Source organism: Rhipicephalus microplus, chromosome X (genome assembly GCF_043290135.1).
Source record: "Rhipicephalus microplus isolate Deutch F79 chromosome X, USDA_Rmic, whole genome shotgun sequence".
NCBI classification, from domain to species: Eukaryota; Metazoa; Arthropoda; class Arachnida; order Ixodida; family Ixodidae; genus Rhipicephalus; species Rhipicephalus microplus.
The window spans coordinates 156,192,762-156,210,724 of NC_134710.1; the positions used below are offsets into that span (position 1 = coordinate 156,192,762).

Here is a 17,963-nt window from a genome sequence, read left to right on the forward strand (position 1 = left end):
TCGGCAGTCATCATCCCATGCCCTACTGCAACGATGTGTTTCATCAACCAAAATTCTGTGTAGGCCAATTGCGAAACTTGCCTTTAGCAACGCTCTTCAATATCTTCAAATAATAAATGATAACACAATAAAAATCCGTGTTGCAGTGGCCTTAATGTGTGCGGGATGCAATATTGCTCATGATCCTATACAGACTCATTGACTGACGTGTGCGTTGAAGAACGTCATCTTGTAACGTTAATTCCGATCTCTCCACTATGGCACTTGTCATAGCCTATGACCTTAGATTGAAATAATACCCCGCAAGAAGCAACTAAATTCATTCTCATATACAGAATTTCGAATGGTACCGGTTTTGTGGCTGTTACAAAAAGTCAAGTGTTCGGTATCTCTCTGGTGAACAAAAAAGCAACGTGGAAGCCTACCAGGTGGATGCATGGTAACTTATTCAATGCCTCGACAACAACATCCAGCAATTTACGGCACACGCGCCACTCAGGCGTCAAGCCTATGATAATAAAAGAAGGATTTGCGATTCGTTTCCGTGTAAGCAAGCTCGCCGCTATCGGAAATCGATTCTCGAAAACAAAAAGAATATAAGTAGCAGAAAACAAATTTCTCTCTTCAGCTGGTGTGAAATGGTGTGGAACTACGAACTTAACACCTGTCCCGCCATCCAGCAAAATTCAATTTTCCGTTCTTTCTCGAACGATTCTAAGCGTGTATTTTTTCGCCCCAGTGCGCACGTCCAACAGTGATAAGGCGGGTGATTCAAATATACTCGCTTGCTCACGTTAGTTAACATACCAGAGCAAAGAAATATCCACTCTTCCAATAATAAGTTCTCCCGTGTCGTTGACAGATGCCAGCCGAGCCGGAAAGTCGCATCTGTGCTGTCAAGGTATATGCAGCTTTTTATTTTTCTACCACTGAGGAAATTACGGCTGTTGACTGCGAAAACGGCCCCTTTAATTAGCAGCCGCGGAGTTCTGCGCACACAGTGTCCCCTTTCCCGACGTGGGTTCATTTTTTTTTTCGAGAAGCACACGTGCGAGCCCTTAACAAAAAACAAATACGTTAAATATTCAAGGCTGAATGAGCCCGTAGCATATACGAAATTTGTCGTCACGTTTCTTAAACTCTCACTCCTCAGTCCTTCGAGGGCTGAATGATATAGTAAGTATAACTGCCGCGAATAGACATTTTTATCAGTTTATTTTCTCCCAGCGAATTCTTTTGCATCTGGTGGGAACAAAAATATCAATCATGAGAATTTACAGGCAATACTAACATAAATAACCCTGCGTAAACAATTCCAGGTTAGTTTGGACCAGCTGGCCATTTTAACGTCCGCCGAAAGCTTAGTGCGCGGCTGTTTTCGCACTTCGCTCCCATCTAAATGCAGCCGCTGTTGCCAGAAATCAGAGAATCGCCCATTCGGCAAAATGTTCGAGACTAAATGACCACCGCGGGTCTCGCTCTATAGAATAATAATCTGAGATTCATGTTGGGATATTTTAAGCTAGTGTCGGCGTGCCGAGTTAGTTTGGCTGTTCAGCTCCTACAATTCGATTGATCACGCATGTGAGAGGCATTCATAGAAAGGCTTCCAATCACCGATACTTGTCAATTACCATTATCTTCCCGTACACCGCGTGGATTTGATTAAACAAACACGCTTTATAATGCAGTGACCACTTTGACACAGTGTTATCAAATATCAATCATTTCTTACAGAGCTGCAGGCGCTTTAAACGTGTCTATCGGATTGTCTAACTAGCCTCACGTACGACTAAGGTGCTCCTGTGATCACCGCCTTAATTTGATGTAGACCAAAATTAGAACGGGGAGGAAGAATAAAGAGCGTTTTACTTCCAAGACATAAACAACGTGAAAATCCCGCCGCGTAGATCATCAAATGCTTTCCTCGAGACACGTGTGGCACATACCCGTATACCACGGGCCGCGGTATGCGGGTATGCGCCACAGGTGATCGACAGTTTTTATTTATCCAGGAACGGCGAGCACAGATATTGGCAATTTAAACGCGGCACTGTTCAGGAAAAGTTACATCGGCAGCGTCGACCAGACGAATGGAAAATATAAATATCAGGGTCGCAGCAGGAATTGAACTTAAGCATTCTGCGTAGCACTCAAATATTCTATCACACAGTCTTGCTATGGTCTTGAAATTGCTGTCGAAAAAGACCATATATGCAGGCGTAATGTCGGTGAAATTTCCTTTGTGGTTTCAGTGCTGGCTGTATAATTTTATGAACGTTACATGTGTACTCCTTTGATGCAGGCATCACATCAGGCTAACGTCATTTGCGTACTACTTAGCGCCATCCAGTAAAGTTGGTCTGCGTAACACTATAGCAAGGGCTTCCAAATTCGCAAGCACAAGCGCTACATGCTCGCAAACCACTTCTGATGTTGGTATACAACCAAACTTGCTGATTGATTGATTGATTGATTTGTGGGGTTTAACGTCCCAAAACCACTATATGATTATGAGAGACGCCGTAGTGGAGGGCTCCGGTAATTTTGACCACCGTGGGTTCTTTAACGTGCGCCCAAATCTGAGCACACGGGCCTACAACATTTCCGCCTCCATCGGAAATGCAGCCGCCGCAGCCGGGAATCGAACCCGCGACCTGCGGGTCAGCAGCCGAGTACCTTAGCCACTAGACCACCGCGGCGGGGCAACCAAACTTGCTGTTCGCCTCGTTACGCAACTAAACACGTGGTTATATAAAACACATGCTTCGGTTCAGCATATGTCTTTGCGTACATTTGTACATGTATTGTGTTCATTTAGTGAGGTTTCACTCAATAAAAAAAAATTAAACATCCGTCATCTGCATGCATAACATCCATTCTCTTGGTACGTGGGATCTCCGAATTATTTCAAGGTGAAGCACTGCGTGTGGCAGGCCACACATATCGTGCGATTTGCATAAAAGACCACGACTACTGAAGTCATTGTGCTCTGATGGTAATACATGCACATGCACGTCCTGTAATTTGTTCTATGAGCCAGATTGAAAAATGTTTTGACCTTTCTTCGCGATTTTTTGTCTATATTTTCCTTCCAGTGTTTCATATGGTGAAACGAATCCATGCTTGCATTGTTAGCCTTATGACTCTCCGGTGGTGGTTCATTTTCGTCCTTTCTCTCGGAGTACGAAGGAAAATGCATAGCTGTGGCCAGAAAAGCATTGATAACGTCTGAGGAAACAGTAATGGGAGGAAGAGATGTGCAAACGAAATAATAATGAAGCGCTAAGCAATGATTCATAGTGCATCTCATCTACGCAGCGTCGTTTTACAGAAATTTTGATAACTTTTTCTAATATAAACTTGACCGCACTTAATGTAGCGGACATTACAAGGCACATCAATCGTAGAAAACACGAAATCAAAGTCATCGGTTTTTTTCATTGAGGCTCAATTTCCTACGTTTCAATCTATTATCAATCAATAACATAGCATGTTTTAAAGGAGAAATCACTACCTCAAAGTTATCGAAGCTTTCCGTCTACATAAGTAAGTTCATTGCGTTTTCGCCTCGAGCACTCAACGCTAACTATACAGCCAAAGACCCAGCCGATGCTATCAGTCGCTAAAAGTGAAAGTTGATATGACGCTTTGAACAGAGTGAAATTTTGAACACATTGGTGGACCATTGAGACAGAAAACGGATGTCTATAGGGATCTCCGTCATTTATTTAGGCAGGAGGTCCATGTTGAGATAGGGAGTGTAAAAGAGTTAAAAAAAAGGGGGCGGGGGGATGAAAACCGTAACATATATCCTGTTTGCTACTATGCATTTGGGAAGAAATAAGGGGAAAAAGAACGAGATATGAAAAGATATAAGTTGAAACACGCACACACACACACACACACAAACACACACACACACACACACACAAACACACGCAGGCACGTACGTATAGGAATGGCACGATCTTTCGATAATGTGAGTCACTTGAAGAAACTTCAGCAGCGTCTTCGTCGCATTCTGGTGAGACGCTCGAGCGTTCCAGCATACCCAGATGGATCGCTCTTAAAGCTGTTGTCATGCAAACAATGCTGACAGGGACTGTGTCGGCATGAGTGCTATACTGACGACAGTGACACAAGATATGTTTGATGGTTTCTTCGCTGCCGCAGTTCAGCACAGTCTGCGATTCGTGGTTGGCAGAAGTTTTTGAAGGAGAGAATGCCGTTTAACAAATAGCGGCATTCTCGCCCCGAATATCACTTCTCTGAATGATGACACTAAATTATATTTATTACCCTATCGTAAAGTAGCCAGTTTCCGTATTATGGTTGGTGATGTCGTTTATACTCGCAAAACTAATATCATTTTCTATCTCGTCATTCGCATGTTTCATGCAGCGTAACGGATCTAAATCACGTATCCACATTCACTGAGCTGCACGAAATTCACGACGAAATCGCATCACCCCAGATTTCAATTCACGCTTAATGCACAGCCATTCACGAGCCAGTAATGATGGGCATTCTTTGAAGGACTCGAAAATGAGAGCAGCGGCTTCGCGTGCTTCATGCTGGAGCAGCAGTCTCATGTTGCAGAATATACATTGCCGTTGACCTTGGAGCCACACTGTTTTAGCATGTTTGCCACGTCCAGTCCAGCCCATACTCGACCGCGTTCACGTCGTCCGCGCTCCTGAGGATAATGGTGAAGAAATGCGCGCCACCAAGCACGTACTCGTCGGATGTGTCTTAGCTCCAATGAATGACCAGCGCTGTCATGCGATCCATGCGTATTTATAGGCACGTCTCTTTCCCGCATTAGATCTCGTGTCATCTCAGCATGTGTTTCATGATGCTGGTTATTCCTTGGGGATTCCACCTCATTCCACCCTTCCCCAGCCCATCGTCGTGCAGCTCGGCATTCACATTCGAAAGCCAGATAAGAGAGACATACCACCGCGGGCAGTTAACTATACTTCTTTATGCTATGTTGCAGTCGTCGTGATCGCAAGAGGCAATGATGTGAAATGCGCGAAAAGGCTTGTCTGCGTTACAAAAACTCATGCCATATTCCCAAAGGTAACCCTGATGGGATGCGAAGCAGCAGCGTTTGGCACGGCTGGCATCATGGGTTGAACGGCACTAACGCAAGTGCTGCGTTGAATGCTGAAAGATTCGCGAGCGGTGGTCGAGATAGTGGAGTAAGTGGTGGTAGTGGCAGGCATCGGGCGAACGCACGAGGCGGCAGCAATGGGCGCTGTGGCGAGCGCGTGGCAGGCGACGCATAGAGTGACGTCAGCGCGCACTGCGAGGAGAGCGTGACGTCAACGCGCAGTTGCGGCGTGACCTACTTGACACTACTCCAACACCTGCGGCGAAAGGATCACGTTGCGGCGCGTTTGTATGGACGCATGGAGAAACAGCGTTACAGAAGCTAGTCAAAGAGCTGCTTAGCATGTAAAACGTCGAGAAAAATACTTCATCAAGTTGTGAGATTTAACGTGCGCAAGATGTAGCGCATAAGTACTAAGAATCAAGATATTGGGGGCCTACAGATTGAGTATGACATATTAGGATTCTTCACCATCTACTTGAATGCACGTGCACTAAGTTTTTTTTTACGTTACAGCACCTCAAAATGCCACAGGCAGGGAACTAATTCAAAACAACGCAATCCGTGTTCAAGTAAGTATTTACATATGTGCTAGTTTGTTATATTTAAATAGTTTCTTACGCTTTCTTAGTTGTCATTTCTTGTTTTACGTTATTTGTACTTGTTCTAACAGGAGGTCCTCCTGGCAGTTTTTTCATTGGGCCATCCTTCTGTGTTCTACGCAATTTTTTCTATTGTATTGTATTAGTGTATTAGTGTAATAAATATATTAACTAAAACGTTTAAAAGTTTCAAAAATGGGTTTTAAAAACAAACGGCCGGTAGTATTTATGTACAAGTGCACTAAGAGCGCGATTTCGTTAAGAAAGCGACGATACAAATATGCAATAAGTGAAAATTTTCCCATAAAAAACTTCAACACACACACACGTACACAGCTAACCAGCAAACACCTCTACAAAAGCTTAATCTACTGGTAGAAAAATAATTGAGAAAATGAAATGAAAACAGAAAGCAAGCTCAACCAGAACTAATTCCTACTGACTACTCTGCCCTGTAACCACATGCTATTGAGTATACGGAGAATGCAAGACAGGTATAGGTTCAAGAGCACATCGAAAAACCCAAAATCGTCACCGCCGTGATGACGCCAAGTAGCTACCCATCACACAATACGCGTGGGTGCTTGCGTGTGAAAACAGGGGGCCCACATTCACATTCTCTCACGCGACCGGCTGTAGAAAACGCGGGTAATTTACTTAACCCAACACTGTCACAACGGCCCGTATCCAGTGCTCTCACCGTTCTGCTTCGTGATCAGTTAAGGAAATCGGTAAAACTGAACTTTATTCATCAGTCCTTCACGTCCATTGCAATTCACAAAACAGGAGTAATCGATTGCCGCATTTCTTCGCAGCGCGTGGAGCGGTTGCATCTGCTCTTGTTTTGACCGTTGTTCTGGCGAGTGATCTAGCAAGCATTTCATGGCAGCGGTTCAGGGGCGCGTCCAACGAGGGGAGAAAAATCTGTAGCTCTTTTTCGAAGTACTCAGTGCGCAAAAATATTCAACATTAAGCTGAATCGTTGTTTCACCCTCGCTAGTTGCACCTGGTTGCACAGCAAACTGTGCAAGGGAGTAGAACTTTGTGCTACTCAATACTGCTCATACGGGTGGCGCTATATGTCTGCGAAACTGAAGAGTCTGACGTCTATCCCAATCACCTACCGTGTTGCCTAATAACTTGTCCAGCGTCTGCGTGGTGAATTTTTTCTCTTAGGTATCATTCTAGCGTAAAAGATTCTAGTGTAAAATGTTCAGAATATTTGTTTTTCTTTTCTTTTCCTTTATCAAAATTACGTGAAGCTCAATTTACGTATTTTCATTACGATGACTGTCGTACAGTTTAGCAACTAATCTTTTAATGTTCAGGAACTCTCTTGAACATTTTCTCCGACTGCGTATAATTAGCGTTAAGTGAATCTACCCAACATTCAATGCATAATCACTCCGTTTTTCTTAAGACATCACTCATAATGAGTAGAACTTCGATAACTCTACACAGGCTATTTACGATAACACATCTTGGCGCAAAGACAAAATCTTCGATGAGATGAATTTCTGCTTTCCTCAATCCTTACAACTTCTCCAGTCTTTCAAATATCGAAACCTAAAATGGCACTAGTGTTTTTTTACAACTTTTTTTACAGTTCTGCCAATTACACCTGACTTCTACTGATTGGTATACGTTTATGCGTGGTCTGTTATAAAGTCTTTTGTAGCTTAAGAAAACCTGCCTGTTTTTTTAATGTTTTACCTCCTGCTTTATCGGTGACCTCTAAATCAGTTTTTACTCATAATGGAATATTGGGAGCGCCAATTAACGCGACACAAGAGAGGAGACAAACGAGTGCAGACTAAATCTGGGTTCATTCAATCAAGATAATATATACCATAAAGACAAGAATGGATATGTAAATACAAGGAAGAAGGTTCTACCGTGATCATGTGCCGTCCCGTTAGTGTCCCGTTAGTTTGCGCTCCTAATATTTCATTATGAATATATACTGACTAGCCCGCCTATCAACCCTGCTACAGTTTTTAAAACTGGGATACCACTCATTCATTTTCATATGGTGTCTAACTCCGGTTATACGGCATCATATGCATTTGCAAACTCCAGCCTACGTGTCTTGCTTTTTAAATGTGGACCATTTTTTAGAGCATTAAAAAAAATGACTGTTTTTAATCGTTATCTAATCACCTACGTCTGCATGCTCACGTGGTCGTCTCCCTACATATCAAAATTGGCGTAGGACGACATGAGTGTATGGTGAACAGGATTAACAGGTTATATGATTACCTCATTATTCCGATTGCATACGTCATGTACCCTTTTTTGTAGTCACGCGTGGCCCATACCCGCGTACCAATGCCCATGAAATGCATGTATGCGGCGCCATTTGCTGTCTATATCAACTCGGGAACGACGAGAATACACTTCAGAAATCTCGACGTGATAGCGTTAAGGAAAAATGACACGAAAATGCGGTGTCAACGTCGGCGGCATTGTCGATGAACGTAAAATGGCACTGCCCGCAAAGAATAAAAATTGCGGTTCGAGTCCACGCATACAGTCAGGTGTCCTACCATAAAGCTATACCAGTGCATCAAATTGCATTGAGACAACCTCATTGATGACATGACGCCATGCCATGACGCCAAGTCGGTATGTCGTTTCTGGTTGCGGTGTTGGCTATTCGCTTTCATATAAATGTAATAAACATCACAAACGTACTCATATGACTTTACAATCTGCAAGCAATGTAAAGAGTTGATAGAACCAGGAGAAATACGCCTACTATTGCTACTTATGATATTCATATAACCGCACCGTAGCAAGCACCCCGATTCGACTGACGTCTGTGCTCGAGCGTAAGCACCGACGTTACGTCAGCTACCCTTTAGGCGCCAGTGTAGTCGACGTGCCTGGTAATCTCACGATATGTGCGCAACTACACAATGCACGCAAAGTTGTAGATCTATCTTGTAACAGTTGGTTTGAAAGAAGAAAATGCTTTATAGACATACCCTCGCTGACTGTTCCGCAAAAAAATTGACTCGCACTTTTCGTAGGATCAGGAGTTTTTATTCTCACTGTTATTAAGTTCCCTATTTCATCCCTGTACTTTTTTTTATTTAGCTAAAAGCAGTCTTGGCTCGGTTTACAGTCTGGCAATGTTGTCGGTTATTCTGCCAAATAGCTTTATATTGTGCGCATTTTGAGGGAAAATTTACATCATGCCTTGGTTCCGCGAATTTTCTTTCTCCAGGACCACTTTTTACAACCATGCTTCCGGAAAGGCTACTGTAATGAGATTCCCTTCCACGAAAAAAGAAACAAGATACCACTTCTGTTTTTCCTATAGCCGACGATATATTGAAAATGTTTCCAATGTCGAGTCTGCTTGTTTCCACTGTTGACACTAACTCTTCTATGGTTCCAGCTTACTGATTTTTTTCCCGTTTTTCATGCCTAATGCAATGTTCTCAGAGAAATGATTTAATTCTTCGCTATTGTGAATCAACGTGAAATCCTACTCTTGTACTGTCTTCTACAACTATTTTCGCTTATTAACTTTAACTACATTGTTATTTATTCAGCGTGGAAAATTGTCAATTTTCCCTGGTATGTCATTTGGTACTATAATAGAAATCTTATCATGCATTTCCCTTCATGTCTACTGTCCCTGTAAGCCAAGAACGTGCCAATTCGTACCTGCTTCACGAGCCCTCTAAGCTTTCCTAGCCTCGCCTAGTTTAACTTGCTCTAACCTAGTCTTCAGTAATTTCTCGAGCCAGCTTCTTCTTTGGCGTGTTGAACGCTGTCATGCTAGATTAACGACATAAAATAAAGGTCAGCAGGTTTCATCTCCTTCACCACCTTAGAACTTGTTTACTACGACAGCAGCCACCTCAAGCTAGGCCAACGTCTTACTTGCGATTCTCGCAGCGTAAGCTTGATCCCCTGCAGTATTTCATGCTGTGGCTTTCGAAACGTGCGTACCGCCTCTCCCACTGTCAGTTTACACGTGGATTACCATACCATGAATCAAATACCGAACTCAAAGCTGTGTGCTAGAGCCGCACATTAGCGCGTCCTACTCTCACATGCACGTTGCGACACTAGCACGAGTTAGACCTTTATTTTTGGCGGTGAGAGCCAGCACCGTCATACACAAAGCTTGAAAGTCACAGAATACAGGTGACATGTGAGATATGATGACATTCTGTAAAAGGTAAAAGTAGAGCAAAAAAGACGAGGCACAGGAGATAAGTAACTGGCACTCATTCCGGTCCACGTCTCGTCTTTTTTGCGCTCCATGCTGTTAGTTTTAGGCAATGCACCAACTCGCCCAGCAACGCATTCCGTAAAAGGGCTGGCAATATGAATCTCTAGCATATATTGTACGAGTTTTTGCTTTGAATGTTACGCCGAGCCACATACGAAACATGGTTCGTTCACACTTTTACACTCGTGCACAACTGTGGCAAAAGGGCCAGCCATGAGTTGAAGGAATGCAAGAGAGAGTTCATTGGAGCGTATTAGTTCTGAGAGGTCAAATTAAGATGCCGTGGAGACAGCCCAGTGCATAGTAGTGTGCAAGTAGCGATTGAATGGATGCCGAAGTTCTCGTACTGTTCATTCAATACGTACGGCACTGGAATTCGTTTGATATTAATGAATGCTCGGCAGATCTTACGCCTTGCAAGAGAATAAGGTGGAAGCCTGGCTGCACTCAAGTGACAAAAAATCAGTCCCAATGAGCTAGTAGATATTTTTGTCATTAAGTGGACCCTTGTAACACATCCTGAGAGCATTTCTGTGTTTATATTTACTTTTAATAGATGGGTCAAGGTTGTATTCGCCTTTAAGCGTTTCTCCGGCTCTGCATGGCTAACGTCTTTTGAACGGTGGTCCCTTCCATATTTCATATAGGGACCATTTATGAAGAGAATTTGACATCAAGATTCGAGAACCACATCGGTATCGATCTCCAGAATGACTGAAATCTGCACGCTAATTCTTCAAAGTAGACAATGCGCCACTTATGTAGAAGCACAAGAGACCGAATGTGGTACCGTACGAAACAACAAATGCTTGAGGCCAGTCATGTCCTATGTATAGATATTGACATACTTTTTTCAAAAAAATCAAGAAAAATATGAGATGAAGATATATATGTGCTGACCGGGCCACATGGTGGTTCGCATTTTAGACCTTTGGTGTAGGCTATTTTTTCAAAGCAATTTCAGGCGTTTGCGCGTGGCTCTGGGGTACAATACTTTATTGCCACGCAGAATACGTGTATTCGATCACGGCGACACTGGCTCTATTTATCCGGTGGTACGCTTAAAAGTTGCATGCGGATGTAAAAAAAGTGTCCTCGACTTGCGATTCAAAATGTTCAAACCAGCTACCAACGCTAGCAGAGTATATTGTTTGGTTTCACACCCACTCTTACGCTCTTTAAAGCTCAGAATAAGCGCAGTTTATAAATGCGAAGCATTTCTTAGCGAACTTTCATGAGTTGACCGTATCTATCTATCTATCTATCTATCTATCTATCTATCTATCTATCTATCTATCTATCTATCTATCTATCTATCTATCTATCTATCTATCTATCTATCTATCTATCTATCTATCTATCTATCTATCTATCTATCTATCTATCTATCTATCTATCTATCTATCTATCTATCTATCTATCTATCTATCTATCTATCTATCTATCTATCTATCCAGCCACCTACGATTGGTAGCTCTCCTGGCCGTTTGGATAGTGGGATCTATACAAAAATTTTATGGCATAACATCACTGTATGGCGAGCACAACTGAGTAGTTGTAACAAAAAACTTAAAACAAACATGACATGAATATTATGATTTACATGTAATGATCTCGCTGCTCCTTTAGCGGTTTTGTTGACATGACATATCGCAAAACTGGTATGGTATGACATGACTGCATGGGGAATATAAGTGACAGGCTGTCACGTGGAAATTATGATATATGTGTCATGTAGGAACATGTCTACATACCACGCTCATATTGCGCTGGCGGTCACTTCGCTAGCTTCGCATATACCAAATTTGGTGCTACAGGAAGTGAATGAATGGCGGATGTACATGACTGGTACAAACATGATAATTATTATATGCGTGTCATGTATGAACATGATGCCATGCTCAAGATGCGCTAGCGGCCGTTTTTTCACACCTGCCGAATTTGGTATTAATTCACGCGAACGGACAACGAAGGTAAATGACACGTCTAAACATAATAAGCATGATATGCGGTGTTATGAAAGAACCAAACTACATACCACACTCATATTGCACTAGCGGTCGTTTCGCTAGCTTCGCATATACCAAATTTGGTGTTGCATGTCGTAAATGGACGACGGAGGTACAAACGGACGACTGGCACAAACAGGATAATCCTGGTATGCGCGTAATTTAGGAACATGGCTAAATGCCACGCTCATGATGTCCTTGCGGTCGTTTCACTGACTTCAAGTACACCGAATTTCGTATTACGTGACGTGAATGAATGACAAAGGTATGTGACTGGCGCAAACATGATAACAAGACAGGCGTGTCATGTAAAAATATGACTACATACCACGCTCATAATGCACTCGCGGCCGTTTCACTAGCTTCACAAATACCAAACTTGGTATCACGTGACGTGAACAGACTCTGATGGTAAATGACACGTTCAAACAGGATAATCTTGGCATATGTGCCACGTATAACATGACTGTACGCTACGCTCCTAGCGCGCTCACGGATGTTTCACTACAGCTTCACATATACCAAATTTGCTATTACGTGACGTGAAAACATGACGAGCACAAATGTCAGGCGCAAACATGATAATCATGTCATGGAAGTCATGTACGGCACAATTTACGACCGCCTCGTAACGTTGTGCTGATTTTAATGTGACGATTCATGCTTCCTCTTTCGTGCTTCGCATATAATCGATTCTCACTGTACGTGGGATCTACCAATATATTTTATGGTATAGTTCACCATCAAGTCAAGCTATAGCAATCACAAGCTGACGTCTATAGTTCAAATTCATCATCGTTACCAGCCTACTATACGCCAGGACAAAAACCTCCCAATGACCTCCTATTAACTTTATGTATCGCAAATTTATTCTATTTCAGAGCAGCAAACTTATTAATGTCGTTGTCCCATCTAACTCGCTTCTGTCCTCGGCTGCGTTTCCCACACATTGGTATCCGTTCCGTTGCTCTAACCGACCATCTGTTGTCTGTCCGACGTATTATGTGGCCGGCCCAGGTCCATTTTTCTTTGTCAATATAAGCTACCCCTGACCTATTCTGCTGTCTTCTGATGTTATACCTATCATTTTCTATTCCACTTCGCGCTACGTATTGCCAAACTTTTCTTCTTCGTTAACATCCCAGTTTCATCCCCATATATCGGAACTGGCCATATACACTGACTGTACACTTTTTGGTTTAAGGAATGCGCCAGATTATCAGTCATCATTCGAAAAAAGCCTACAATGTGCACTCCTAGGTATATATATATCTGCGTACGTATTCATGTAGAGACTCCAAGGTTTGGATCGCAAACTCTTTTTTCTCACGCCAGGCTATTGAGCATTATTACTTTCTATTTACTCTGCTTGCTCAGTTTATGTCTTCAATTATCTTTTGCTGTTCATCGGCATCATTGCTGAAGAGATGTATGCCACTTGCAAGTCATACGTTGCTCAGATACTCTCCGTGAATTATATTCCTATTTCTTAGCAACCCAGTCGCTTAAATACTTCTGAGCGTGCAGTCAACAGCATGATAAATGGAAGTTACTGCTCAGTCATTATATATGATACGTCATAGCGCAAGCAATCTCAATTTGACATCTGAAGCAATGCGCTGCATACCGAGTTTTATTTACGATTCGTCGACTCCACCTGCCTCTTTAAATCAAGCTAATGCATCGGAGCGAAACGTAATGCCTTACTTATGATAATTTATTCCCATACCTGGTTTGCTCAATAAATTTGCACTTTGAACGTGGAGTCTGCTGTGCTGTTTTAATGCCTTTTGGCTATACTGTTTCGAGGCCATTGTAAAATTTTCGAAAATACCAATTACAATGCAAAAAAGCCTGAAACATTTACATCCCGCGCAGAGTATGAGCATGCCCGTCAAAACTCTAGTCCGGTGGTGGTTAAGAATTCCACCACTGGATTCATAAATAATATGTGGTTTACGCAAGACCACTAAGAAATGAGAAATCATCGAGTGCTGTTTGAGAAATATGCAATTACAAATTTCTTAGCAGTGGACAGTGCAAAGTACAAAAGTTTGGGCATCCTGTGAGTATATACGCTCAATAGTATAAATGTAGCACCCGCAATGCCCTCATGTAAGGGCTAGACGCACCTCAGTGTTAGTGAAAAGGGCTTCGGGGACATAGAATGCAGTCGTCTTCAAAATATTGTGAGTGGCAGTGTGCGCCAATAGTCCTACAAAAGAACTGCTACTGCTCCTCCCTATCGTCAGCTCCGGAGCACCACCGGGTATGTTATTGGTGCTGTGCGACGGAGACTGATGACTAATTTTGCCACTCGTTGAGTGGCATCGAAACATTTCACAAAGTTGGTGTGCACTCACTACCATGAGTATGCTTCCGTGTGCGCCTGTCTCGGCACCATCGTCGATCACATGCAGGAGTGTCGAGTTGTCAGCTTCTTCCTTACCACGAGGTGATCGCCCGAAGTGGATCCAGCAAAAGCAGACATCAGGGACGCTTATGGGCGCACGCCGTCGTGAATGCTAAAGAGAGGCGACAAACGTCAAACGTCCATCAATACGTGCTGCCACGAAGCTTAACACGTAAAAACAAAAGTTGCTATTCCTGCACCTATTTAATTTATTCACTTTCAGATGGTTTATTTTTTCTTCGCAGGGAATAAAAAGCCCCTTTGATATACCATTCTGATGTTTCTTTTTTGTACGGATTTTTGTAGCACGCCGCCAGCTGCTTAGAATTGATCATATAGTAGACGTATAACATAGACAAAAATTGATCGGGACTCATTGAATACCGTCTCCGAAGCGAAGCCTGCAGATGAAGTGAAGCGCCTTAAGCTTTAGATCCAGCACTCGTAAAAAGCGAGCAAGCAACAATAAAAAGTTTATGGCGTAATGAACTGAAAGACCTTTGTTTCTTTAATAACTGTCTTCTCGCAGTTGGGAAATCTGAGTTCGTATCAACTAAAATTTCTCTAAAAGCGGTTCTGTGTTTCGTAAAAACTATCAAACTGAATAAAAATGTATTTATTAGTTAAATTTTTTCTGATCTAGGAGCGTATAACCTAACGTAGGAAAGAAAGAAAGAAAGAAATTAAAAGACACAGATTAGTTAGACGTTATCTTGTATGATTACCCGCGGTTTTTCATTTCTTTCCTATGCCTTCCTCTCTAAACAATCAATAACAAACTTCCATTTACTATAAGCGGCCAGGAGTTGCATAAAGTGTCGCGCTACAAAAGAAATATCTTGAAGTCGGACAATATTGCAATGTAGGTATCCTACAATTTTTTCGAGAGAAAAACACTACGATTATTTTTATTTTTTATGGTGAAGCAGCGCTGTTCTTCCCATTTCAATGCAATGGCTTTTTGTCTTCTTTCCGTTACTCCCAGCAGGAAAACTTATTCGTACTACCACTGAGACACAGAATTCTCTGCTGCCACGTACGATGTGAACGCGAATGACTACATGATACGGCATTATAAACTTAAATGTCGAACAGCGAGCAACTTTTTTGTAAGCCGTGGACTCGGGAGTCTGTTCCACCACAACTGAACTTATGTCTACAGTCCATGCGTAATGGCTGTGTAATGGCTGTGTAATTTTAATGGCTGGTGTAACGTTACGTTACACCAGCCATTAAAAGTGTATAATCGCATAGTAGTAGCAAATTATCAATGAAGTATTATGAAGATGGAATACGAGCGGTACAAGGAAATGGTTGTCTCACATATAGCGAATGCAGTATCTTGGTATCAGTTCTTTCTTTATGCGTAAAAACTTGAATTATTGTGGTAACGTATGCCGCATAGATAAGGATGGTGCAAAACAACCAACGTTCCTTTGTTATCATTATATCGACTTGCCTTCTGTTTTTCACTCGAACCATAAGAAGTAGACTAAATATCACCCTTGAATAAATGCTCTGTTATACATGTCTTCTTGAGTGAATGCGGTCGACTCGAAAGGACGCAATTACATATCAAAATATTAAATATAAGTTTACCCAATGCTTGAATATGCTTACATTTTTAGTTTTCCGTTCAGTATGCGAAAAATTGAGTGACAAGTTATGAAATAAAATAAGCCACAGCCAGTGCGCCGCTTGACAATAAGGGGCGCTCAGTATTTATTGCTGTTTCGTTATGTGAACGACGTTCCATTGTTTTTCGGAATAATCTCCACTGTAACTCCGATGTACTTTTTAGCATATCCTGGAGACCGATACATCAACAGGGTCAAAAGTGTGTTTGGTAATGATTTTTGATTTCACCATTTTTCAAAGAAGAAAACTAAGTGTGTCAAGCTTGACGCACTCCCCCGCCCTAAACGCTCCCCATACAACATCTGTGAGCTGTCCACTACACGTGATGTCAGCATTACGAATGCGCTAATTGAAATTACTTTCAAGCTATAAAAAGAAAAGAAAGGCTCGTAAGCACAATCTATAAGGTATTTCGCGACTAGGAAGCTGCACCCACGCGGAAGACGCTACATAAGGAATGGAAGATGAACATTTAGCCCTGCTCGATGCAAACCTTGGTACTTCAAGTGAGGACTAAGAGACAGTGACGTCAAAAAAGGAAAGTGCTATAGAAGCCATTCAAATGCAAATGTGAAGAAGGAAAAGTGCCAAAGTTTGGTGGTAGAGTATCAGACGCGTTATTAAAAAGTCGCAAGTTCGGTACCCACCGGCAGAAAATTATCTTTTGGTCCACTTTTCTTCACATTCCCATCACGATAACTTCTAACAACATCCCCTAAACATTCATTTGCATCTTTGTCTGTTAGTTCGCAATAATATTGTGTCTAACAAAGAAAATGAGCCCTTACTTCTTCTCTTACTTCAGAGGAGGCATTTTAAGTGATATTAAAAAAATACGCACATGAGGTGGGCTCAAGAACGTAGCGAAACTAAATGTGTGTGCGTGTGGGTGCGTATGTGCGCGCGTGCATGTGCGTGTTTATACAGTTTAACAAACTACAGAAGAAGAACGTGTTGTAATTTCATAAATATGTTCTGAACGCTTTTTTTGGCTGTTATGTATACGATCACAAACGAAAGTTGTTGGGCCCTATCATTGTTAAGCAAACAGACGATCACAAGCGTTTAAAACACAGGAAAAGTAACTGTTTTTAATTAGCTGATATAGAGCAAGGATAAACAAAAGAAGTTATACACGCGCAAAACAATACATTTTTTCGTAATACTTTGAAGTGTGACAAAGAGACAAGAAAAAGGTAACTCCATCAAAAACTTGCAGATGACATATTGCCACCGGTACATCAGCTACAGGTCCGGCACTACAACCAGTTACCACAACGTTTGTGCAATCAGCGCTCCCGCTGCCAGCACAAAATTCAGTCGCACCAGCTACGTGCGATCATGGAAGGTATATTTAGCTTTGTGTCCTTTTTCAGCTAGCTGTGAGCGTCATTTGGTTTGTCGGGTTCCTGTAGCTACTCAAGATTTACAAAAGATGCCGTGTTGTAGGGCTCGGGACAATTTTGATCACGTGTTGGGGATTATTTAACGCACACCAACACCGTACACTGCATGGACCTCCAGCGTTGGGCCTACCTCGAGATGAGACTGCCACTGCCGGGACCGAACTCACGATCTTCAGGTCAGCAGCCGAGAACCTTAAATACCCAGCTGAAACGCTTGCTGAGTTGTCAACAATTAAACACCACGCACTCAGATTTTACACTCTTAGTCAGGTTCTGTTTATATACTTGCTATGCCAAGGAAACCCTACGAAAAAATGGCAAGTTTCCTAGTTGTGTCTAGCACCTTAAGTGATACCTGATTAAGAGTGTAGAAGCACGTAATTGCTAGAAAATTGCTGTCGACAAACAAAAACTGACAAAAAAATGAACAGATCAAGTGATAATGTACAAAATAGTTGTTTGAAAGCCTAATCAATAAGGAAATCGGTGAGCATGTGTCATAAAATGAGGTAAGGAATACGAGTAAG

General features: G+C 42.2%; 1 protein-coding gene across 1 annotated transcript in view; it reads right to left on the reverse strand.

The window, feature by feature from the left end:
* The window catches only part of LOC142775123 (uncharacterized), a 789,190-nt gene that overhangs the window by 613,651 nt on the left and 157,576 nt on the right, over window positions 1–17,963 (reverse strand). Inside the window, exon 7 of the mRNA XM_075876470.1 lies at window positions 14,343–14,504. Within this exon, the coding sequence (XP_075732585.1) occupies window positions 14,343–14,504 (162 nt within the window). The remainder of the gene's footprint in view (window positions 1–14,342; window positions 14,505–17,963) is intronic.